Source organism: Onychomys torridus, chromosome 13 (genome assembly GCF_903995425.1).
Source record: "Onychomys torridus chromosome 13, mOncTor1.1, whole genome shotgun sequence".
NCBI classification, from domain to species: domain Eukaryota; kingdom Metazoa; phylum Chordata; class Mammalia; order Rodentia; family Cricetidae; genus Onychomys; species Onychomys torridus.
Genome location: NC_050455.1, coordinates 3,673,647 through 3,699,089, shown reverse-complemented (window position 1 = coordinate 3,699,089; position 25,443 = coordinate 3,673,647). Strand labels below are relative to the sequence as shown.

Genomic DNA, 25,443 nt, shown 5'->3' with positions numbered 1-25,443 from the left:
TGCTTGGCTGCTGTCATTTAGCAAGATGTTTTTAAGGTTTATCTGTGTTTTAGCACATGCCAGAAGAAAGGTTTTTTTTAGACTTATTTTATTATGTGTATGGCTGTTTGGTCTACCTGTATGTGTGTACTATGCATGTGTACCTGGTGCCCTAAGAGGCCAAAAGAAAGTTTCAGATCTCATGTAATGGAAATTAAGGATGGTTGAGAGCTGCCGTGCAAGTGCTGGAAACCAAAGTTGGGTCCTCCGGAAGGTAGAAAACATCTTCTGAACCATCTCTCCAGCCCCCAGAGAACCTTCTTAAGGGCTGAATTGTATTCTGTTGCATGTGTCTCACATTTTTTTAATTGTCACTTGGATATTGTGAGTACACTGCTATACACAGGAGTATACAAGTGCCTGTTTGGTACCCTTCATTCCGAGTTGCTGGATCTTGTGGTCTCCTAGACTTAGATTTTTTAACTCTGGAATTTTAAAAATTTTGAAATTTAAATTGTAAAAGAATAGATCCTTGGCCTGGCATGGTGTGAATGCCATCAAACCCAGCACTCTGGAGGCAGAAGTAGGTAGATCTCTGTGAGCTTGAGGTCAGCCTGGTCTACAGAGCAAGTTCAAGGACAGCTAGGACTACACAGTAAGACCTTGTCTCAAAGAAAATAAAATACACTCCTGACTAAATTTTACAATTCATGATTGCTCTTTAAGCTATGCATTTGAGTCTCAGAATTGTTGGGGCCCAGAATTTACTAAAGTAAGTGAAGATTTAGTGACCTACTGTTTGTATGGTCACTGTTTTAGTTTTTTTGTTGTTGTTGTTTTGTTTTTTGAGACAGGGTTTCTCTGTAGCTTTGGAGCCTGCCCTGGACTAGCTCTGTACACCAGGCTGGCCTCGAACTCAGAGATCCACCTGCCTCTGCCTCCCGAGTGCTGGGATTACAGGTGTGCGCCACCATCGCCCAGCCGGTCACTGTTTTTAATTACAGTATTTAAGAGACAAACTATAAATAGGTTTTCTACAAAAATAAATTAAAATTAGAAGCCCCTTAAGATGAGTTTGCAACAAGGAAACATAAGGGAGAATCACTGCAGTCTCCCAGTGTTTAAAGTAAAATGTTTATCTAGTTGGTAACATTTTCATGGTTGTTCAGAATCTCATTAAGAAATCTAAACTTGAGGCTTGTGAGATGGGTCAGTGTGTAAAGGTGCTTGCTTGATGACCAAATTCAAACCTCAGAATCCACTTAAAGGAAGATAAAACCAATTCCACAAAGCTGACCTCCATGTGAGTCCCCACCCCACCCCTGCATACACAGGCACACAGTAATGACAAAAAAGTGAAAATTCTTCAAAAAGAGCAGCAGAAATCTGTTCATAAAACAAGATGGTGGAAAAATACAACATTCAGGATAAAATATGGCTCAAATCCATCTGACCAGTGCCATTCAGGGACAGTTTGTCTCTTTCCTTTGGCTCAAACACCAGGAAAGTGTTTTGTCTGCAAGTAAGTCTCCCAATGAGAGTGGGATTGTCTGCTGAGAATTTAGAGTTCTTTCAAAGGGAAGTCAGTGTTGGAGGCTGTGAGTGAGCTTTCCTGGTGAGTGGATCAGCTCTAACATTAGGCAGCATGATTGGGGCCTGACTGTTGGGAGTCGAAGGCCAATGCCATTTTCTTCTGCTCTCTGAGCTCTAGTTCTTGGGTTTAGGTAGAAACAGAACATGTTTTGGGAGGTGAATGAGTTCTCCTGGCAGCAGAATATGGAAACAGGGATGTGAATGTATAGTCTAGACAGACTCAGACAATCCAGAGAAGATATAGGCCAGGTCTGCAGCTACCTTTCACTTAATTCCTACCACAAGGGGTTAACTTCTCATCTGTTTCCTGTGTCCCTGTCTACCTTGGACAAGCCTTATGAAATTGAGGACATGACCTCATTAGTTTTCTAAGCACCGCTCTGCATGCACATCTGGAAGCACAGCTGGACTGGTGGCATGACTCTGGTAGAGTTAGCAGGTGACAGGTCCTGCCTTGGAGCCCAAGCTCCTCTCTGCCTGTCTTATTTGACTTGTACTTTTGATTAGCTAGTTGTGGAATTTGAGATTGGCAGTGATTTTCCTCCGGAACTTCAAGGCATTTATTATTTCTTAGCTGCTCATTTTGCATTTGAAAAGTCAGTAATTCTGATTCCTGCTCCTTTATCATTGGAGTCTTTCCCTCTCTGGAAGTTCAAAAGAATTTTCCTTTGCTGATTCAGGCTTTTGAAACCCTGAAGCTCACCCCCAAAAATGCAATTTCCTCCTACAGAGCCACACCTCCTCCACCAAGGCCACTCCTCTTAACCCTTCCCAAACAGTTCCACTAACTGGGGAACCAAACATTCAAACATACGAGCCTGTGCGGGCCATGATCATTCACACCACCACATGGGGATCACTTGTCCATAGACCAGAAATTTAAAAAAAATTGTTGGGTTCTCAGCTACCCCTTCAGTTCCACCAGTCCAAGTTTTTCTTGGTAGGGTTTCTCTGTGTGTCCCATGCTGGCCTTTAACTCACTATGTAGCTGAGCCTGGCCTGGGAGCTTGCAGCAGTGCTCCTGCCTCAGCATTCTGAGTGCTGGGATTACAGGCCTGTGCCACCCTGCCTGGCTTTACTTTCTAACGTTGTTGTTTTCGGATATACCTTCGCTTTATTTCCCAACTCTGCTGTTGAGCTCTTTATTTTTACTGGTTTTAATTTTTAATGTTATTTTTTCCCATTATTTTAAAAATAAAATATTGTAATTTTTATATTATATTATAAATATATTAATTTTAATTTTAAAGCTTTTTTATCTAAATACTCTGTCTTCTCTGACTGCTTTTCTTCCTTGTTTGGTTTTGGCCTCTTTCATATTTTAGAAGCTTTGTTTAGCTGTCTTGCCCTTGGTAATTGGCTCCCATTGAAGAGCAGGGAAATAGCTGACTGGAAACTGAGCAGGGTGGCAGCTGTCATTTCCAGTTTGTGTAAGGCTCATCTTGGTCATTTGCTGAGAGCCTGTGTCTTAGAGGGATGGACTAGCTGTATCTGCTGAAGGTTGTCCCTGGCTTGCCACTATTAGGAATGTTGCCACTATTAAGGCCAGAGGGCTGGGCATCTGGCTTCTCTGCATAGGCTGCCAAGTTTGAAAGTGCCCTCCAGTCTCATCACTGTCTTCCAGCCAGAGACCCTTTCTTAGCATCTCTAGGCTTCATTTGACCAGCTCCCTTTTGATGGACATGGGCATGTATCTTATTTTTCCAGCGTTGCAAGTAGTGCAGCTATGAAGATGCTAAAAACACAAGTCTCTGTGTGTCTGAAGGACAGAGCTCTGAAACAGTTTCTCGAAGTAAATGTTACATCAGGACTTTGGAGTAGATTTGATACTGCAGAGTAGTTGCCTCTTCCTTTGTAGCGGGTGGAAGGTGGTGTACATTGCTGCAGGGGTACACATTCCTGCCTGTGTCACCAGCACTAGGCATGCTCAGGTTTTTCTTTTGTTGTTGTTGTTTTTAGCTGGTGGGAAAAAATGTGTTTTGTTTATTTACTGATAAGACTGAAATGAATATTTCTTCTGAGAATGGCTATTTTTAACATTTGCCCATTTTGACAAATATATTTGGCTATGACTTTTTATATTTAGTTTGGAGCTAGGTAAGGATGTATAAGAGGGAAAAATCAATTAGCACTCCAGGGTCTTTATGTCCTTATCTCTAATTTTTTTTCTTTCTGGCCCTGAAAAACAATTTGTGTCTCTCCTGAGCTGCAAATGAAATGATTCTTCCCCCTTTTGCATTAGCAGGGAACAGCTACAAGCTCATTATGCTGCTAGATCATAGCCCTACTTTTATTTTTTAATCTAGAAATGAACACAGAAGCAGAACAACAGCTTCTCCATCATGCCAGAAATGGCAACACTGAAGAAGTGAGGAAGCTACTGGAAGCCATGGAGCGGACTGAAGTGATTGCGGCCATCGATTGTAAGGGTGAGCTCCCAATGCTTGCTTGTTTCTAGCTTTTTCTTTCAAGTCCCCACTACTGCATCATGTGTTTAATTTCTGATCTTGCCCGTGGTCAATCTCACTCCCTTTTCCTTGGAAGAAGTCCCCACGATACTGTGTGAAATGTCTTTACTTACACTGTCTAGGGCGGAGAATTGAGGTCCATTCTGGGAATTTTTATGGCTCTTAAACCTTACAAGTTACAAGGGTGAGCCCAAGTGTGCATTCTCTGATAATGTTTATTTTTCTTAGAAACCATAGCTGAGCCAACAAGTTTGGGTGATTACTGTTTGCCCAGTGTGTAAAGTATTGTGGTTGTGTTGGGAGAGACAGACAAGTTCCCTGTCCTTGTTGAGATTAGTCTAGATGAACAGACCAGGCTAGTGTCCACTACAAAACAGGTGCTGGGGGGTGGAAGCTCGGGTGTGGGGGTCCATAGCAGAGGGACAGGTGCCTGGGTGTGGAAGCTCGGGTGTGGGGGTCCATAGCAGAGGATCTGTATCTGCTTGGGTTTGTGGGTTTATAGGGGAAGATCTGTAACTGAAGTTTGAAGGAGTAGCTACTTAGAAATAAACTTAGGGATAAATGAAAGACCACATGGGACTTAGCCAAGTGAAGCTAGAGAAGAAAAGGATAAACAGAACTAATAAAATACATGATTATGAGAGGGGTTGTATTAAATTAGTTCATGTGATCAGAGGGGGTAGTTAAGGAGTAGATCTGGGAGCAGGCACTGTGGGGGTAGTTAAGGAGTGGGTGTGGAAGCAGGCACCATAGGGGTGGATTGTGTTGCTGGAAAGGTCCAGAAGTTCTGTGAGAGCTGGTTTTGCTGTGATGCTGAAAGGTGAAGTCATTGCTAGCGGTACCGAGGTAGGTAAGAGATGTTGGCAGCTAAGGATTCAGAGATGTTGGAGGTAGGAGAGACTCTTCAGACAGGCATTATAAGAAGGACCCCAAGCCAAACTGTGGGGCTTGACTTTGTGGTGCCACAGCTCCTCAGGGTGCTTTTGATTTTTCTTCACTATTGCCTATAAACCTGGCTATACTTAGGGAAAAACTGAGTGAGTGTATTTACCAGGCTTTGGGGGATTTTCAAGGCAACTGTGACATAGATAAGGATGATAAAGATGTTAGGGCTCAATGTATATGCCAGAGTTAGTGAAGGGGGGCTAGTTCCATGTGTGAGAAGTGATGAAAGAGTCGATGGGCTGACCTGCATAAACAAGCTGGGGATTTGAGTTTGGTAACGAGACTAAGGGGGTCCAGCCCCTCGATAGTCCCCTCCCAGGGTCTGGAAAGAATCTACAACTAGCTGATAATTAATCTTTGAAGAAATGAAATGAATCTACTATGTACACGAAACTCCTTAGTCCACACACTGTATTCTTCTGAGTCAGTTCTCTCTACACAGCTTCTAGTCTGCTCTCACGCCCAGCTCCTTTCCTGCCTGATTTCTCTGCATTTATCTGCTGACCTCTAAGTGCTATCTTAATTCTCTCATCTGAGTTCTGCCCCAGCTAGGTTCTCATCCATCTAGTTCCTTCTCGTCTCAGCTCCTCCCCCACTTCCTTCTCTCTCATCTTGTTCTTCCCCATCCGGCTCTTCCTCATCTTCCATCTTGTTCCTCTAGTCCTCTCTTTTAGCCCTTCAATCCAGTTCTTCCCTATCTCAGTACGTTCCTCTCCAGTTCTTACCCATCTAGTTCTTCCATTCTCTTGTCTCTTCTCTGTCTGTCTTCAAGTTCTCTCTTCAAAAATCCTCTCTCCTTCTACCTCTCAGTTCTCTGACTTTCTCAGTTCTCCCTAAGTCTCTCAGGAATCCAGTTATAAACCCAGGCAATAGCAATCCTCTCGCAGAGCAAGGTCATCAGGCTTGAATTCTTACAGGGCCTTAAAGGCAGGTAAGAATTTTCCTCAGGCAGTGACCACCAGGCTTTCTTTTATAATCCCAAAGGGGAGTGGTAAAGGAGGAGGTCAATAGAGAGCTAATGATCAGTTAGTATATCAAAAGGGGGACCTATGTGCTCAGTCTATATTCCTAGAAGTGGTTAGGTAAGAAGTTAGGGGTCTATTAGTAAGGCTGTATAAGAAAGGAGGGTCTCACCCTAAACTGCATAAGAAATAAAGCTATCCTCCTGACCTAGGAGATAGGTGTTGTTTTGTTTGGCCTTGGATGTTTAAGTCTGTTCTTAGAGAGTACAGAGGTATCTCTGATAAGGTACTTTCATCCCTCTGGGGATGGTCCTGGCCGGATGCTGCCAATGACAATAATTACAGGAAGGCTTGAACTGGTGTTCTGGCTGTGCATAGCTGTCAGATATATATATATATATATATCTTAGAATATTCCTTTAGTAGAGGGGGAATGGTGCCCAATAAATGATGGAAAAGCTACAATAGCACACAGGAAACTCATAGCAGGAAGCAGCTGATAATCAAAAGCCAAATATCACCAAGGCTCCTGGAGCCTCAGCTTGACCTCTGGAAGGCCTTTGGCTTCTTCCAGGTATTAGCTTTGTCACAATCAGCTGAAATCCTGTGCTATATATTTTTGCAGCTTGTAGCGTTGTGGGAGTGGCATTCTATGATTGTGGTGGAACCAGGGGTTGGCTCTGACAGTGGCTACTTGGTACTGAGCGTAGATGCAGTTCACAGGAAGTGATGGGAGCAGGCTATGGATGTAGTTCACTTGGTGGAAGCTGTATAGCATGTTTTATAACAGGTTTTATTCTCAGCCCTACATGAACAGAGCATGGTAGTGCATGTCTGTAATCTTAGCACAGGGAGATGGAAGCAGGGGGATTGGAAGAAAGGCCACCTTTGAGGCCATCCTGGGACACATGAGCTCAAAAGTTTCAAAAGGGGGTGGTGGTGGGAGTTACCAAGGGGGTAAAGTTGTTTGCTGCCACGCCTGACAATCCAGGTTGATTCCTGGAGCCAATGCGATGGGAAGAAAGAAGAGAACTGACTCCTGCAGGTTGTTTTCTACACGTGTGCTATGATATGTAAGTCTACACACGCACACACACATGCAGGCACACATTCACACACACAGTAAATAAATGCAGTAAAACGACGTAACTGAAGTGAAGTGAGAAACAGGGAACTTGGATGACCAGGGTGTCCCCTAGGATGGTGTTCAATATAAAGAATGACTGTTGGCAACATTATGATTTGCTAGGAGGCTTGGCAGGCCGCAGGGAAAGCATTTGCTGGAGCTGTGGCTCAAAGAAGGGCTTGTTACATGAGTGGAACATTTCTTGATCAGGGCCAGCAGCAGACTTTTGATGTAGGGGCTCAACGCATGGCTTCTACTTGGCGAGGTGCTGTGGATGTTTCTGAATGAGGGGCCTCTACCTGAGGAAGTTGGGGTCATTCTGGGAAAAGCTACGTTTTCCTGCAGAAGAGAAGGCAAAGGAGGCGCTCAGTAAATAGCCTGAGGTGTTCACAGGACACTTAGGAGAAGCACAGATGCAGCAGTTGGTAAATGGGGATAGGTACAGGCCCTCGGGGTGGTGGCTGCAGACTGTGTGGGTTCAGAACTAGAAATCCAGGAGCAGCGGTACACCGTGGGCTCTGGAGCTCAGCTACATCCTCTAGCTGTTGGCTTTGGGTGTTTGACAGGGTGTCATTTCTGTAGCCTGGGCTAGACTTCTAGTAAGCTTTTAGAGCCGTCTCCGCTGAAAGCCCATTAGACTGTCCTTTATCTTGTTTGCTTAGCTGACTTACACAGCTTTAGCTTCTGCCGCTGTGTTAATGCCTGTCTCGGCATTGCTCTTTGGGATCTGATAGTTTTAACACTGGTTTTGGTTTTCTGGCTGTGCTCTCCAGCACTCTGGAAACCCGATCTCATTAACTAAGACTGTATCTGAAGTCAAAGACTCTCTCGTAAGTCCTGTCAGGGTGAGCAGTGTGGTAGCTGCTGTGGGAACACTCTGGAAGGTACCTCTCAGAAGGGCTCTGCACCCCCTTGAGTTCTTCAGCCTTTCTCCCCAGTGCTGCAAAGTAGGGCAGGTTGGATCCAGACTGGACTCTTAGAGCCAGCGGGAATGGAGGTGGCGAGTCCTCAGGTGGTATCCATCGCACGTTTGCGGTTCTTACTGTGGGAACGTGTCTGGTCTCTCAGCAGTTACAGGAGACATGTAGGCTATGGTACCTCAATAGAAAGAAACCCAGTTCGTTGAAAACTGCCTAAATAATATCTAAAGATACCTTTCCCCCCGTTTTTAGGAAGAAGTAAGTCTAATTTGGGCTGGACACCTCTTCATCTGGCATGCTATTTTGGACATAAGCAAGTGGTCCAGGATCTGTTGAAGGTCTATTTATGTCTTTTTATTGACTGTAATACTATGGGGTCATGTGATGAAAGCCTTGAGAAAGTACTGAGCACAGGAGGGTGCTAAGGCAGCCACACATCCTTACACATAGTCTTCCTTTGCTACGCACACAACGGGCGAGTCTAATGCGCTATAATTCCAGTTTTAAATCTCAGCTTTATATTACTGGTTTTTTAAAAATGGCGAAGTAGGGGTTTAGTAAAGATAATTTTCAGCTTTGCAAGCATGAAAGTTATGGAAAAGAAGCAAAGCACATCCTAAATAAAAATGACATCATAATCTCAGAGAAGACCTAATGAGAACTGAGGTCTCAAATGTCCTTCCTGACATTTCCTAGGGGCATTTTTGAAATTGGATTATATCATGTTTGTGCATTTGAGCTCTGGCATCTTTCAATGTGAACACTTACATATTGACGCTAGAGGAGATACTCTGCGGTCCAGATACTACTGCTAGAGTGGAGTGCAGCTGCACAGGCCTTTAAAGAAAAGTCTTGCACTTGGCTTGTCTGGTAGATTTTGCCTTTTAGGAAACCTGTGTGCTTTAGCTGTGAATCAAACAACAATGTAACAAAAAACAATGTTAAATTATTTTAATTTTTAAAGCAGTTAGGAATTGTATTTATTTATTTAGTTAGTTATTTGTGTGTGTATGTGTATTTACTAATGTGTGGACGCTATTTAAAGTTTTCATGTTTACTAGGCTGGTGCGAAAGTGAACGTATTAAATGACATGGGGGACACGCCACTACATCGAGCTGCCTTCACAGGACGAAAGGTGAAAAATGTTCTATTTTTTTGTTTGCAAGTGAGATAGTTGGAAGAATAGTCCCTACTGTGTGCTCAGTCCTTCCTACCTGACCAGACTCCTGGAAAGCCACAAGGAAGTGGAGAAACCAGCCCTTTGGTTGGAAGGGCACATGTGATGGGGCGTGTGCGTGTGCGTGTGCGTGTGTCTGAGCATTGCACTGTGAGGTAAAACACAAAGTCCAGGGACTTCTCTGTGCTGTGCTTGATTGAACATGCTCAGTCCCTGCCCCCCATGCCAAAAGCAAATCTTAACTCCCATTGTCTCAGTTCGCCTTGGGAGGTATCCACTGCAGTGATTTCTGGTGCATTTACATAGTTGGGTAGCCATCACCATGACCCAGTCACTCCATTACGTTTCCTGGGTTCTCTACACATTCATCCCTGTATCTGCCTCAAGCCGCAGGTTACCATTTGTTATTTTCTCTAGATAGTTACCTTTTCTAGAAACTCTTATAAATGGAAACACTTTTGTACCATAGTGATGAGGTTTATCTGTACTGTAGCATGCACCAGGACCATGTGTGCACAACTGTGCACAGCCGTGTGCACAGATGCATGGGGCATTGGCCAGAGGAAGACCTCATTTGTGCTAGTCTGTTCTTTAGATGGGTCACTCACCGCAGAGACAGGTGGTGGCAAGCCCCACAGTCCTCTTGTTTCTGTTCTCACAGTGTTGGGGTTACAGGTTCAAATGCAGTGGTGCCTGACTTCCTTTGTGGCTTTGACCTGAGGTTCCCATGCTTGCACAGCAGATGCCTTTACCTGCTGAGCCATTCCCCTAGCCCTTCTGCTAAGTCTTAAAAGTACACATTGTAGTATTTCAGAGTGCTTCTCTGGCACCCCTGCATCTGCATAGCTTAGTGTCTGGCATCCATTGTCTAGGTAGCAGTGGCTCCTACTCAGTCTCATGGGGTTTCTGTGTGGGCTGGGAGCTTAGGTTGGCAGAGCATTCAGAGCCAGGCTTTTCTCACTTTTCCTCTTTCTGAAGGACCCACTCTTAGTTCTCCTGCATATGAGTGCTGTTCCCTAGTACCTGGGACTAGATAACCTTCCCTCTGCTTCTTTTATTTCTAGGATCTCTCTGTTAGGGCAAAGGGCAGAACAGCCCAATGCTTATAAGCCTTCAAAGCTGTCTGTACCCAAGTCTTTGATATCTGCGAATATGCTTGATTTCAAGTGGTGGGCAGAGCCGAGACTGCTCTTTAGCTGACTGAAAGATGGCTATGCAATCCTGGGTGTCCTTACGTGTGAGAAGGAGGCAGAAGAGGAGCTGAGTCAGAGGGAAGTCTGTCCAGTTAGATGCTATGCCGAGAACCAAGGAGTGTTGATGGCCTTGAAAAGCTACATCAAGCAGGCAACAAAGTCCCCAGAGAGCTTCTGGAAGGATCTGGTTCTCTACTGCTTTGATTCCATCCAGTGAGCAGCATTTCAGAATTAATAAAGCACAGGACTTTAGGATAAATTTACAGTGTTTTAAAACTCCAGGTTTGTAGTAGTTGGTTACAGCAGTAATAGAAAGCTAATAGTCTGTTGGGAAAAGCAGCCTTGGTTGTCAAGTTCTCTGGGTTGGTTTCCGACTGAAGTGGCTATTTTACTAATGATGCCTTTTGGTGTGGGCTTTTTCTTTCGTTCCAAATCAAGTGAATTTCGTATGGCAGCAAAGCTCCCATTTGTCCCTGGCTGCAGAGCTCTAGACAAGCTTCCTGGGCACAGTCGGGGCTGGGGAAGACCTTGGCTAGAAGTCCAGTGGCACCTGACCCCTTTGTCTAGAGCTTCTTGCTGAGTATCAAGCACTCTTCGTCTGTTGAGTCCCTAGTGGACACCAGTACCACGGGAAGGTTCATGTATGTAGTTCTGTCCAGGTTTGCAGCCATCTTTGCAGGATAACTCTTCTTTGAGTCTTAATGTCCGACCAATAGAAGTCGCCTCATCCCACATTTTCATCAATTTTTCTGTCATAATTGAAGCGGCCTGGTAAGTAAGTTGTAACATAGGTATTTCCTGTGGTCACAAAGCTGTTTATGGGCTGTCATATTTCTCCAGTTTCCGTCCTTCCGATAATGTTTTGTATCGGTCACCAGGAACCCACCTGAATGTGTTGGGATGTTTGAATTAATCCCTTCTTGCCTGTTGGGTCACAAGTTGGTACTTGTGAACCAGGTGTGAAACCTTAACTGAGACTGAGACAGATGTCTCCCCTTTTAAGACACACACAAAATGTGACCCTTGCTGAGTCATAGGAGTGAACCGCTTATGATTTCCCTTTATGGTCCCAAACTCCTCCTCCTTTTCTGTGGAAGTCAGAACATTCTATTTCCATTTCTTCCCACATTTCCCACTTCTACCTGTTTCTGAAACTCAGTCTCCCCAGTTCCTGATTTCTTGCAGCTGCCAGGAAGCTCTACTTTGTCAGGTTTGTCAGACACAGGTCAGAATTTTCACTCATCTTATACCTTGTGTTGGAATTATTGCTGTGTGTGTATTAACCAGCCTGTGGGGCTTCATCCATATTGCTCCCAAGGAATTAGCACATTTTATCTGTCCTGCATGAATGCAGCACAGGTCTCACTGCCCACTTTAACCACTTATATCCAGGCACTTCATTATCACTTGTCCACAGATTTTGGCATTTCTACTATTTTATTGACCTCTGAGTATGTGATCATGCTAAATTGGGCCTTAGTCTAAAAATCCAACTATGTTCATGTAACATTTAGCTAAGGTAAATGCTTCTATCATGTGCAAATAATAACTATGAATGGATTAGACAAAAAGTTCAACTTCTAATTGTGGTCACAAAAACCCAAATTATCTTTATCATGAATATAATTTAAAATATCTCATAAACTTAAAATTAAGTGATTTTATATAGAATATTGAGTTTAAGTTTAGAAAAAAACAACTATAAAATGCTTTAAATCATTGTACTCAGAAATACATAACATTCATTCCCCAGATTCTGAGTACACGTTGGCTTTTCTTGGTATGGTAGCGACCTCTAGTGTTCCATATTGGAAATCGGCATAACAGAATTTTTTTAGTGTTCTATTTGATATTTGTTCCTTTGTTTTTCAGAGGCATATAGAATTCTGATGTTTTTTAATACATTTTGTAAATTACTGAAAATAGTGACATAATAAGTATAGTAAATATTTTGATTGTGAAACTGGCCTTCATTTTTAGTGGAATTGAAAATAAATTTAAAATAAATGCTTTCTGTATACTGTCCCTAAGGAGTTCTATATCCTAACAGACAGAAGTGATCTGTGATCTGAAGTTGATGTAAGAATTCCCTGTACACCTAAGGCTGGTCATGCACCACCCAAAAAGCTTGACCGTGTTATTTCATTTATTGATAACCAGCTGCTCATTGGCATTTGGTCTTTGGGAAGCAAGCTGAGGTGCAGATCAGCTCGAAGCAGGGATCACACCTGTGAAAGGGCTGCGTCGTCAGGGATGGACCGAGGCTAGAGTGAGGCCATGGTTCAGTCTATTGGGATGTGTCTTAGTTAGGGTTTCTATTGCAGTGAAAAGACACCATGACCAATGCAACTCTTACAAAGAAAAGATTTAATTGAGGTGGTGGCTTACAGTTCAGAGGTTCAGTCCATTATTATCATGTCATGGAGCATGCCAGCGTGCAGGCAGACGTGGTGTTAACTACCTCTTGACCAGAAGGCAGCAGGAAGTCAACTGACTGTCATACTGAGGGAAGCTTGAGCCAAAGAGACCTCAAATCCCGCCTCCACAGTGACACACTTCCTCTAACAAGGCCACACCTCCTAATAGTGCCACTCCCTTTAGGGGCCATTTTTTTTCAAACCACCACATTCCACTCCCTGGTCCCCAAAGGCTTACAGTGATATCATAATGCAAAAAAATGCATTCAGTCCAACTTCAAAAGTCCCCATAGTTTATCACAGTCTCAAACTTATTTCAAAGTCCAATGTCTCTTCTGAGATGCATGGCAATCTCTCTCTCTCTCTCTCTCTTTCTCTCTTGTTTTTTTGTTTTTTGTTTTGTTTTTTTTTTCCGAGAAAGAATTTGTTTAGCTTTGGAACCTGCCCTGGAACTCACTCTGTAGACCAGGCTGGCCTCAGACTCATAGAGATCTGCCTGGCTCTGCCTCTCAAGTGCTGGGATTAAAGGCTTGCGCCACCAACTCCTGGCTGCATAGCAATCTCTTCACCATAGTCCCCTTGTAAAAGTCAAAATCAAAAAGCAGATCACATACTTCCAACATATAAGGACACAGTATATACATTACCTTTCCAAACACAGGGAAGGGAGCATAGTGAGGAAATGCTGGACAAAACCAAGACTGAAAACCAGCTGGGCAAACTACATACTCTGCAGCTTTCATGTCTGATGTCAAGATGCTCTTCAGATCTCCAACCCTGTTCAGTTTTGTTAATTTCAACACACTTGTTTCTGGTGGACTTGTTCCACTCCTTGTTAGCAGCTCTGCTGGGCAGGTATCCCACAGCTCTGGCATCTCTAACATTTTGGGGTCTCCAAGGCAATCCAGGTTTCACCTTCACAGCTTCACAGAATGGCCTCTCTAGACTTCCATTCAGGGACACCCCTGACACATGCCTGGCCTCAGCAGCTTTCCTTAGGTGTGGAGGCAAATTCCATAACCTGTTTCTTCTATCCTTAACTCTAAAGCCAGAACCACATGGCCAAAGCTGCCAAGTTCTGCTGCTTACTGGGGCTGAAACATGGCCCCCTCATTCAATTACATCTTCACCAGCTTTCTCTTTTTCTTCACTGCCTAAGCTTGGCTGCCCTTGAACTTTCTCTTTAGACTAGGCTGGCCTCAAACTCAGAGATGTGCCAGCTTCTGCCTTCTGAGTGCTGGAATTAAAGATGTGCCCCACCACACCTGGCTCTAAGCTTTCCTTTAGCCTTTTCACAAGTTGGAAACTTAGCTGGTGGGATCTTGCCCTGATCACCACTCCCTTTATTCCATTTCTTAATCCATTCATCTCCTTGAACACAGGACTTAGCTCTATTCCACTTCCTGATGCTCTTTTTCTCCTCAAAATTTTTGTTTTGTAAATTACCTTTTTCAGCTTGCTCCTTTTCATTACAAATCTTCATTAGAGTTACTACTAATATCCACATGGCAGAGTCTACACTAGGCTGTTTTGAGGTTTCCTCTGCCAACAGAATTCATCCAAACTCTTCACTTTAGCCTCAGGCAGACTCTTCAGACAAGAGCAAAAGGCAGCCACTTTCTTTACCAAAATATCGTAAGAAAGCTCTCTGGCAACATACTAATATTCTTCTCCTCTCTAACCTCTTGAGCAAGCAAGCCCCCACAGTTCATCAAATCACACTCAGCACCACTGTCTTCCAGGCTCCTACTAGTGTGGCCCACTGTGCAGTGCCTAAAGCATTCCACTGCTTTCCAAAACCAAAATGCCAAAGTCCAAATTCTTCCAAACAAACACATGGTCTAGTCTATCACAGCAGTACTCTAGTCCCTGGTACCAATTTCTGCCGTAGTGAGGGTTTCTATTGCTGTGAAGAGGCACCATGACCAAGGCAACTCTTACAAAGAAAAGATTTAATTGAGGTGATGACTTACAGTTTCAGAGGTTCAATCCATTATTATCATGACAGAAAGCATGGCAGCATACAGGCAGATGTGATACTTGCTATGTCTCGACCAGAAGACAGCAGGAAGTCAACTGTCATACTGAAGGAAGCTTGAGCAAGAGAGACCTCAGAGCTCATTCCCACAGTGACACAATGGGTGCCCAGCAAGACCGCACCTAATCCAACAAAGCCACACCTCCTAATAGTGCCATTCCCTTTGGGGGCCATTTTCTTTCAAACCACTCCAGGATGCATCAGCCTCTGTGTGGGGAGCTCTGGAGAAGAGGGATCTTATAGCTTTGTACTGCTAGGTATTGGAGACACCTGCTCTGGAGGCTTGGCTCTGTATGTCACACCCTATAGCTGCTGCAGGGAAAGGCTGCTTTCCAGCCGTTTCCCAAAGTTGCAGTCAGAGATCTTACTCCTTCAAGGGACTTGGGCAGTGACTCAACACTTCTTCTCAATTTGTCTAACTCAGGTCTATTTCTCCAGGCTGTCCGAGTACCTCTTCCAGGAGTAGCCTCTGTGGGAAGGCAGTTAGAACATGATGACTCTTGATGCACAATGGACCAGCTTCTCCCTGCCTGCTGTCCACTCTGGATTCTTTACCTTTCACTAGTGACAGATTTCCTGGGGTCTGGCTCAGGCTCTTAGCCCTGTGACCATCCCTTTCGATATCCTTGCCTGTTAGTTCTCATTGGACAAGATCATGCTATCCTTGCCCCGAGGATCAGAGGAAGGATCAGGAATTCCAGGCCTGTTAGGAGTACATGGGAAGACTCTGCCTCAAAGAGCCAATGAGCAAACAAGGAGACAAGATAATAATAGCAAAATACTACCATGCCCTTTGTGTGTGGTCTGTGTTAGAGGTGCTTCTCCAGGTCCCGTGTTCAGCCTTCTTCCTTCAGATGGTCAGGTGCAGTTGCCTCTAAGGTGCTGATTGATTGTTTTTGCCTGTTTTCCCTGATGGTTATTGAGCAAGCAAGCCCCCCACAGTTCATCAAATCACATGTAATTCCTATGAGTGTGCATGTATGCGTGCACACACATGCATGGGTGTGTGCACGCTGAACATTGAATCAGGGTCATTAGGTGCTAGCTAGGTGCTCTGGACTTTCCCCAGATACTTGTGTTTTAAACGTTTCCATTTATTTATTTGTGTTTATGTGTGAGGCACATACACCTCAGCCCTCAGCACACACGGGCAGTTCAGGGGTCAGCTTGCAGAAGTGGCTCTCTCCTACCATGTGATTCCTGGCAGGAAGTCAGGTTGTCAGGCTTGGCTGCAAGTACATTACCTGCTGAACCATCTTGTCAGCCTGCTATTTGCTCTTGAGAAAATATCCTGGTATTCTTTGGCCACTGATCTGAGAAGAACTGACTGATATGGCAAGGTCCCTTGATTCTTTCCAAGATTAACCCACCTCCTCAGGTGTGTGTCTTAAGGACACTCTAATTGATGGTGTAGACTGGCACAAGCTTCCATAGATTCCAGGGGTATGAGGCAGAGCTGTAAATGTATACTGCCATCTGCATAAATGCAGACTATCCTTGATCTTTGTCCTGATTGGGAGAGGAAAGCATAGACTCTCCATATCAGTTCCTCTGCACCACATGGTGAGTGCCCCTTTCTCCAGCAAACAGCACACGAGGTTGAGTGGCTGTCATTGAGACTGTTCTGTTTGATTGAGTTTGTGCAGTCCCCTATCATTCTCTACTTTCCATCTGGTGTCTGTGGTAGTAGCAGATGGGTGAATTAAATGGAAATGTGGTAGAAAGTATCATCAACCCCCCTTCACCCCCAGCACAGGCATACATTACTCCTTACCTCCCCAGTGAGAAGTATCTGATGTCTGTTACTCTGTAATGCTTTTGTGTGACACAACGTTTCCTGGGAGGTGCAACACACACATCTACTAATCCCAGATAGGGAGCCCACCACAGACCAAAGTACAGACACCTCAAAGTCCATCTTGTAAACCAGTGCATTTTATTGAGGAGCAGAAATGACTCAAAACAATTGCATCAGCAAAGTCTACACCGGCATGGGTGACAGCTCACAAAGGCTGAAAACCCTGGAGCACACTGCACAGCCTGCAGGCAGCTCTAACAGGTTAGAGAGTATCCTTTCCAAGTGACTCCGGTCTAAACCTCTTCCAGGCAGCTTGGCTGGTTTCTGCTTCTTCCAGGCAGCTGGTCTGGGCTCACAGTCTTTTGCAGCTTGAATCTGCTCTTCTGAGAGGGACCCTCAGCTCGTATTGCTTACTCTGGCAGGGAGGGGCCTAGTGAATCTGCTCAGTTTCAGGGCCTATCAGAAGCTATTTTGAGTTCTTTACCCTCCTGTTTAAAGGGCTTCCTACAGGATGGAATGTTTTAATCTTGGGAGAACCGTTAGACAACAAACGCTGCTGATCAGACCCAGGGTCTTTACCGTGCTCCACAGTGCTCTCCCACTGGTACATCCACCACCCTTTCTTGGGTTTTTAAAGACGGTGTAGCTCTGCCATTCTTTTCCATATAGGATGCGGGTTTTGGTTTGTCCTGGCAGGTGGCTAGAAGAAAGCAGTTTTAAGACCTTCTGTTTGACTACAGACCATGGAAGCAATGTACTGATCATGCCAACAACCAGTTTGTCTGCACCAGTTTTACACACAGGGACTGGGGAAATGCTAACTGGTTCTGTTTGTAGACCCCAGTGTACACACTGTGAGCCCCGCTAGGCTGGGGTGAGACTTATTTTCCTTCAACAAAGGTCCTGATGACACTTCTCATCTTGTAGTATCAGTCTGTGACGTGTTTGAGGGTTTTTCATGACCACTTCGGGAACAGCATGGGAATAGTGTAGGATTTTGGCTTTTCCTTTGGTCAATAGTTGATTAAACAGTCCAAAGTTGACTCAATTCCAGAAACTGGATTAAGTGGTACTGTACCTCCAGCTTCTAACCATCACTCATTGATTTTCTTCTATAGCGTGAGCCATACTGAGATAGCCCCCAGCAGTGTGGACAGGTGATGACCCCCCAGTATGAAATGGCAAGATGTCCCAGTTGCCACAGAAGCCTGACTTTAAATAACTGAGCACGCTGGATTGGATCTGAAAGGCTAGATGATGCATGAGGGAATCATGCCTCAAGAGTTCAGAGAACTGTACCAGAGGGAATTGGGTATGAAGTATACAAGCCTCACTGAGGTGCTCACTAACGATTACTCCCTGTGTGGTTGGGCCTTTAGGAGAGACTGCATGTGAGTTCACTGATTACATTGGGAAGCAGTGTTCCAAACACTGGTCAGGTCTGACCTAAGCAGCAAGCCAGCTGAGTGGTGGAGCATGGTACTAGCAGCAGGTTCAGAGAGTTGAGGCCAGGAGGACCGAGGAGGACCGAGGAGGACCGAGGAGGACCGAGGAGGACCGAGGAGGACCGAGGAGGACCGAGGAGGGCCGAGGAGGACCGAGGAGGACCGAGGAGGGCCGAGGAGGGTGAGGACAGCAACAGAGCACATGGACAGTGGCAGCAGGTGACCACTTGGTTCCTGTCCCATCACTAAAACTCTGTCTTACTGGGACCAACCCTAGAGTTTCATATACCTTGGGCAATGCTTTCTACCGAGCCAGACCCCTGGTCCCACCGAACCAGATCCCTTTGTCTGCTTGCCTGGCCAGCTGGCTCATCTGCCATGGACCTGCCACAGCTGAGCTGACACTCCTGGCTTCCTGTGCTTTCAAGAGGGTGTAATGTTATATGCCATCCATTGTTTTTTCTTTCATCAGTGAACTGGTCAGTCTAATTTTCTAAATCCTAAGTAGGGTCTGAAAGACCCAATTAACTCAGAAAACAGCCTTTTCTAATTTTTAAATGTACATTTGCTTAAGCATTATCCAGATCAGTTCATATTTCCTCATGCATGTTGTGTGTATGCACATTTATTTTAAAATGCCATCTAATATTGTGCAGCTTTGTATGAAAAAACTGGTGGTCCTTTAGCTGTCCCTTGGGGGTCATAGTTGAGAGCAAATACTCCTGCATCTCTTCAGTTCTTTAATCCTTTTGTTTATAAATACAGTACTTCTATTACTGGCTCTTGTGTTTTCTTTTGAAATGTTAGATTTCCATTGGTTTCTGGCAGATAAGCATTGTTTTTTAAAGATTTGTTTTATATGTACGAATATTTTGGTGCCTGTGCACCATGTGCATGCAGTGCCTTTGGAGGCCAGAAGAGGGCGTCAGATCCCCTGGAGTTATAAATGGTTGTGAGCGACCATGTGGGTGCTGTGAACCTAGGTCTTCTGCAAGAACAGCAAGTGCTTTTTTTGCCTTTTTTTTTTTTTTTTTTTTTTTGGTTTTTCGAGACAGGGATTCTCTGTGTAGCTTTGTGCCTTTCCTGGAACTCACTTGGTAGCCCAGGCTGGCCTTGAACTCAAAGAGATCCACTTGGCTTTGCCTCCCGAGTGTTGGGATTAAAGGCGTGTGCCACCCCTGCCTGGCAAGAACAGCAAGTGCTTTTAACTGCTGAACCACCTCTCTAGCCCTCAGATAAGCATTTTAAAATGTATTTTACTTACTTTTTATAATTTCTTATATTTATACACTATATTTTGATCATATCCTTCCCTAGCCCCTCTTACATTTCCTTTGGATCCCCTAATATAGTCCCCCTTCTCCGTCCTCATCATCTCGTCCTCGTCCTCGTCCTCCTCGTCCTCCTCCTCCTAATAACCTACGGACATTAAGTAGTACTGCCTATCTGAGTGTGGGCAACCTACCAGTATCCATCCCGCTGAGGAAAAATGACTCCCCATTCCTCAGCATGTGTTTTCTCTTTCTCCCTGCCTTAACCTCTCTGCCCAAGCCATCCTGCTTTTCATGTTTTATTAATCTGTAACTGGACTTTGATTAAATACATTATTTTCAGCATACTAGATGGAGCCTCAGAGAGTCCTGTATGTGTTTTCTTTGTTACATAATAAATTATTTTTTTCCGGACCCAATACTTTCCTGGTTTCTTCATTAGTTCTTTCTATCATATGAACTTTAAAGTCTTGGTTAGTACTTCAGATTGCTTTCCCCACTTCTAGTTGTAACCATATGTCCTTGCAGTGACCCTCTCTTGAGCCTGCCTTCAGTTCTCTGGCCTTGCCTGAGTTCAGGTTGTCAGGCTGGAGCTGCTGCTGTGTAGTCTTGGGAATCCAGTCCACCCCTGTCTGCAGTAGAGCCCCCATTTCCTGGGTCCCTTGTCTTAAGCACAGTTGTCCAGGAGCTTCTGGGAAAGGCCCCCTGGCACATCAGCTTTTTTGGAATTCACGTATTTGGAAATAACTTCTACCATTTCAGTTGAGTGATAGTTTAGAAATGACCTGTCAGAATTTGGAAGGCTTTGGTCACTGTCTTCTAGCTTTCAGTGGTGTGGACAAGTCTAGAGTTGTGATTTGTGGTTAACTCCAATATTGTTTACTCACCGGAAGTATTTCAGATGAAATTACAATGGGGAAGAATCTAAGATAATAGGGATTACTCTAGTCTTTTTCTCCGGTGAAAGTCCAGCTAGGTAAGTCCAGGGCAGGCGGCACATACCTGGGAATTTTCTGTCTTGTTCTAAGTGTTGTTTTGACTGTGTCATCTGGTGTGAGAACCAGCAAATTCTGGGAATCAGGCTAGAAGAAGCAAGACAGGTACAAGAACAGCACTGTTTCTACCAGGAGATTCCTGCAAGTTGTCACATGACACTGTACTTGTCCTCCTGACTAGAACAGTCACCTGGCCATGCTTGCTAAAGGGAGGCTGGGAAGTGAACCTTTGAGTCTCAGTGGCACATGCTCAGCTGAAAATGCTACCAGCCGTGAGCTCCTCCCTTGCCGTTTGTCGTGAGGCGCTCTGCTCACCACTAGGCTTACACGTACGTACTGATTCTGTTGTTGTGTAACAGATCAGCAGTAGGATTTAGTGGGAAACTATGCATAACTTAGCTATGTGCTCTGTTCAGGGCGATGAGAGACTGAACTCAGTATGTTAGCTGGACTGTTCTCTTCTGGGGCTTGGAGACACTTGGAGGCTCATTTGGGGGTTGGACTGAGGCCCTTGTGTGTAGGGAATTGTTTAGGGTTTATATAGATTACCCTTAGGCTTAGCTCCATGGAGATGGTTTTTCCAGGGAGTATCCAGCTCCCTCCAACCTTTTTAAGAGTCTGGCCCTGTATCCTCACTGGCCTGGAACTTATTATGTAGCTCAGGATGGCCTTGAATGGCAATCCTCCTGCGTCACCCTCACAAGTGCTAGAATTACACCCTACCAGGCTTTCCAGCCCCACTCAGAGAACTAAATAGGTTCTGTCCACACAGCACAGTCTCCCTTTACTAAAATCAGTTGTGCTGGGTCTCATGGCCCAGTTACAGAGGTAAAATCAGTCGTGTCCAGTTCTCACTTGAGAAGAACTTAACTGTTGATTGTCATTGTCAAATGAACTTGGTTGTAAAATGAATTACACAGTACACAAGGCTACACTTTGTACCTGTTTAGTATGTTTTCTTACAAATATGTAGCACATTTATTAACCTCTGACCCAGGTCCATTATCTCTAAACGGAGCTCTGATAGTAGTTGACACCTCACAGTGTTGCGAGTGTTTAAGTTAGTGAATGCCAGTCATGAACATGAGTTACACAAGTGGATATAAACTAGCTCACCGTTCTAGTTCCAACTCTGTTACAGAGTTTTCATTTTTGGTAGTGGATAAAGTCATAAAAATATATTCCATAGCTAAAGTATAAATTCTAATGGGAAGCTCTAAAATTCCCAAATGCCTATTCTAATTGTATAGAAATTCATTGAATTTGATAGTCTTTGGGTCTGGTTAATTTCATGTGTGATTTTTTTTTTTAAAATTTATGACATTCTTTATAATAAAGTTTAAACAAATCAATATGGTAATATTCTTAGCAGCAGCATTTGTCATAGACAAAAAACAAAAGCCTAAATATTCATCTAGTGGATAAGCAAGTTGTGGTGCCCAGATGCTGCAGAAGTTGTTCAGCAGTAGAAGAATGAAGTACTGCTACATGCCCAAACAGAAGAACCTCCATCCTGTGATTGAAAGAGACCATACACATATGGCCATACAATGGATGATTCTTTCATTGAAATGTTTAGGAGGCAAGTCCATGGAGACCTAATGTAGATGAATGATTGCTAGGGGACGTGGAAAAGGACCAGAACAGGGAGCAATTATCTGTGGATATGAGGGCTCTTGAGGGTGATGAAATGTTCTGATATTCAGTGGAGCTAAAGTTTTCTCCAGTCCCGCCTGGCCCACGGTCAGGACAAATTTCTCTCACCCTCCAGTCCTGCAGCTGCTCAGACCCAACAGAGTAAACACGCAGAGACTTATATTGCTTACAAACTGTGTGGCCGTGGCAGGCTGGTGTCTCCTCCTACTCTGCCTTCCTGTTCTCCCAATTATCCTCTCTGCTAGTCCCGCCTATACTTCCTGCCTGGCTACTGGCCAATCAGTGTTTTGTTTATCAATCAATCATCCACAGCAATTCAGTAGTATATATTATAGCACAACTCTGTGAGTATACTAAAAGCCAAAGAACTTTGTCTTTTTTCAGGGTAAAATTGATGCTATGTGAATTACTTCTTAGTAAATTGCTCAGAAAGCAATGTGGGTGTGGGTATTTTCCTCTTTTTCACCTGAGGTGACTTGTGTGATGCTGATAGCAACATAAAAGTTTAAGAAGGAGTGATTGACAGTGGGTGTGGAGGGTGGGGGAGGGCGATTGGGGACATGACTAAGACTGTGCTAACTTGTCTGTCACCTTTGTTGTGTGGTACCCCTTTTAGTGGGACCCTCACCAAAAAGAAGAACAGAACAAGTAGACTTTAGTCTTCTGACTTCTCAGACAAATTGGACAAAGTGCTTTCTTGGCCAGCAATATGTGAAACAGAGTATATTTATGGGTAGATGTTCAGAAGTGGCTGCTAATCAGCTATTGGGCAAAATAGAGTACCTCACACTCTTCACTGAGGGGAAGCAGACACTAACTACAGGTGAGAAGGCTGAGGAAAGGGAGCAGGTGGACAGAGAAGGCGGTTAGGAGGCAGCTAAGCTCCATAGTCGGCACCGAGCCTGCTTTGAGCAGAGTTGGTCTCGGCCCCAAGTTTAAAACCACAGTCTTCCTACAGCCTCCCTGGCAGCCTCCTCCCTGGCAGCCCTCTCGGCTGGCTCTCGGGGCCAGCATTTAGCTGGAGTCTTTGGAGGCCGCTGTGGTCTCCACGTTTAGTCTGACAGCTGAGGCTTCTCCAGGAGGAGTAGGCACAGTCTCGGGCTGGCTCTCCGCTTGCTTGATGATCCTTCCTGCGAGGCGTTTCTCCATGGTTTTCTTACCCTTTTCTTTTCTCTGGAAGTGTTCCACCTCACCCAGCCAATCTGTTCTTTTGGCGCCATTCGATCTTCCTCGGGGATTATTTTGGAATCTGTTATTTCACCCCGTGCTTCTCGTAAGGCGCCCGCGTCCTCCGCCAGCGGCCTTGCATGCTGGTTTCACTGTTTCAGGCCTCTGATGTCTCCTGCGTCTAAGAAGGGACTCCTGGTCCTCACTGGATCCTTGTTCAGTGTTTGCATCGTGCTCAAAATACTTCACCGTGGACTGTTCTTGCCCTCTGTGCTGAGAATTAGGAATGTCCTCATTGCTTTTGACCTAGGCTTTATTTCCTGGCTTTTTAAAAACCCCACTTTCACCTTCTCCTGGGGTTGTCCCAGTGAGCATCACAATCTGAGCAGCAATTCTGTCAGAGATTTCTCTTTGTCAAAGTTTTGTGGCACTTCCCCTACTCCCTAACGTAGAGGAGTGAGCCCCCCCCTCCCCCAGTGGTAGCTTCCCATTCTGCCTTTAGTATCTGGAATCTAGGAGTGTTTTCTCTGTAGGGCCTTTTACATGTTAAATACATAGCTCAAGGCAATGATTAATACATAGAATTTGGGACTTAGTGAAAGGTTTAGAAGATGACAGCAAACCCAGCAGGTTAAAGGAGTTCTCTGTGAGTTGATCTTCCTTCAGCACCAGGGACAGCTCAGGAGGGTCTGGGGGATGAGCAGGTGACAGAGCTGTCTTGGATCTGCAGTGTTACAGAAGGCAAGGTGGCCTTGAATTGGGTCTGAGGGAAGCACAGTTGGCTTGCAGAACAGTTTCAAGTGCAAGAAGAGTTACTTTGCAATGCCCTGAAAACAAAGCCTCTCTGTCCACTGAGATGTCAGTGTCATCCCCAGCTTGTCCATTTGGGTGTCTCATCGATGACAGTCGGGTAGAATGCAGCCACCAGGCCTTGGGTTGTTTGTCTTCTGCTGTTCTGATTTTGACTCTGAATAACATGCCTACTCTGACACTAGCTCTTTTCTGAGAGCTTGCCTTCCCCACCTGGAGGTGGCTAAGTAGCCCTAGAGCTCCTGATTCAAGAAGTCAAGGCAGGGTGGGCGGCTCAGAAGTTCTTTTCAGATTGTTCAAATGCTATCTCACCCATTTTATTTATTTTAAAAAATTCTGTTTTTTGTCTTTGAGATAAGATGTTAGTATGTAACCCAGGCTGGCCTTGAACTCATGATCCCTTTTCTTCAGCTTCCTGAATGTTGGGTTTACGGGTATGAGCTGCCATGCCCTGCTCTTTGTGGTTTAAAATTGGATTGTCTTGTTGTTAGTTGTAAAGTTCTTTGTATATTCTATATATAATTCTCTTATCAAATACATGATTTGCAAATAAGTTTGGTTTGGTTTTTCAAGACAGGGTTTTTCTGTGTAGCTCTGACTGTCCTGGAACTTGCTCTATAGACAGGTTAGCCTCGAACTTAGAGACCCACCTGCTTCTGCTTCCCAAATACTGGGATTAAATGTGTGTGCCACCATCAGTGTAATTTCGTTAATAATTTTTATCACTCTCTGGGTTCATTTTCTCACATGAAATATTTTCATGAAATATTACCTCTGGAATGACACAAAATACTGAAGTGTCATTTAAAAATTCTCTTCATTAAAATACTAGTGGGTTTTCTAACTGTTTCACTATGTATCTCCTATGACCTTATTTACTGGAAAAAAGCAAGGCAAGAAGATTGTTTGAGGCCAGCCTGGGCTCCATAGGAAGGCTCAAGCTTACTTGGAGGAGTACCAACTAGAAAGACATAGATGTTTGTGGCTATCATAAAGTGACTAATATTGGTGAAATTATTTAGGCCACTCCATATAGTTAAAAGGGAGGTTTATTTTGTGGGGTAACTTACAAATGAAGGGATAGGTTGCAGGGTCTGGGAAAGGTATGGCACAGTCTGGCAGTGTTCTCTGGAGAACTCTACTCGGTCTACCTCCAGCGTCCTGGGTCCCAGAACCCCAAGAAGCCTCTCCTCTCGACCCTGGGTCTTCAGCGTCCTCCCTCAGCTCCGCCTTGTGGGCATGACCATTATCCAAGCCTCAATGCGGCTTGGAACTTCCAGGCCAAGGCTGGGATGGCTACCCACTACATACTAATGTATATTATATAGTATATAGAGTAGATATATTTTTGTTCATTATATCATATATACTTAAGTATTTAAGTGTGAATACTTAAAAATATTGTAGGGATTTCAGGGCCTAAAGGAAAGATGAAAAGTATAGGACAGACAGGCTCTCACACCATGTTTTCAGGGACCATCA

The 25,443-nt window shown here is 44.5% G+C and overlaps 1 protein-coding gene across 3 annotated transcripts in view; it reads left to right on the top strand.

Annotated features, from left to right (window-relative positions):
• Nucleotides 1–25,443, top strand: part of Osbpl1a (oxysterol binding protein like 1A) — a 187,322-nt gene that overhangs the window by 4,502 nt on the left and 157,377 nt on the right. For all 3 annotated transcript variants that reach the window (XM_036204247.1, XM_036204246.1, XM_036204248.1), the window contains exons 2-4: nucleotides 3,879–4,001; nucleotides 8,246–8,331; nucleotides 9,055–9,129. In XM_036204247.1, the coding sequence (XP_036060140.1) occupies nucleotides 3,881–4,001; nucleotides 8,246–8,331; nucleotides 9,055–9,129 (282 nt within the window). In that variant the 5' untranslated portion in view covers nucleotides 3,879–3,880. The remainder of the gene's footprint in view (nucleotides 1–3,878; nucleotides 4,002–8,245; nucleotides 8,332–9,054; nucleotides 9,130–25,443) is intronic.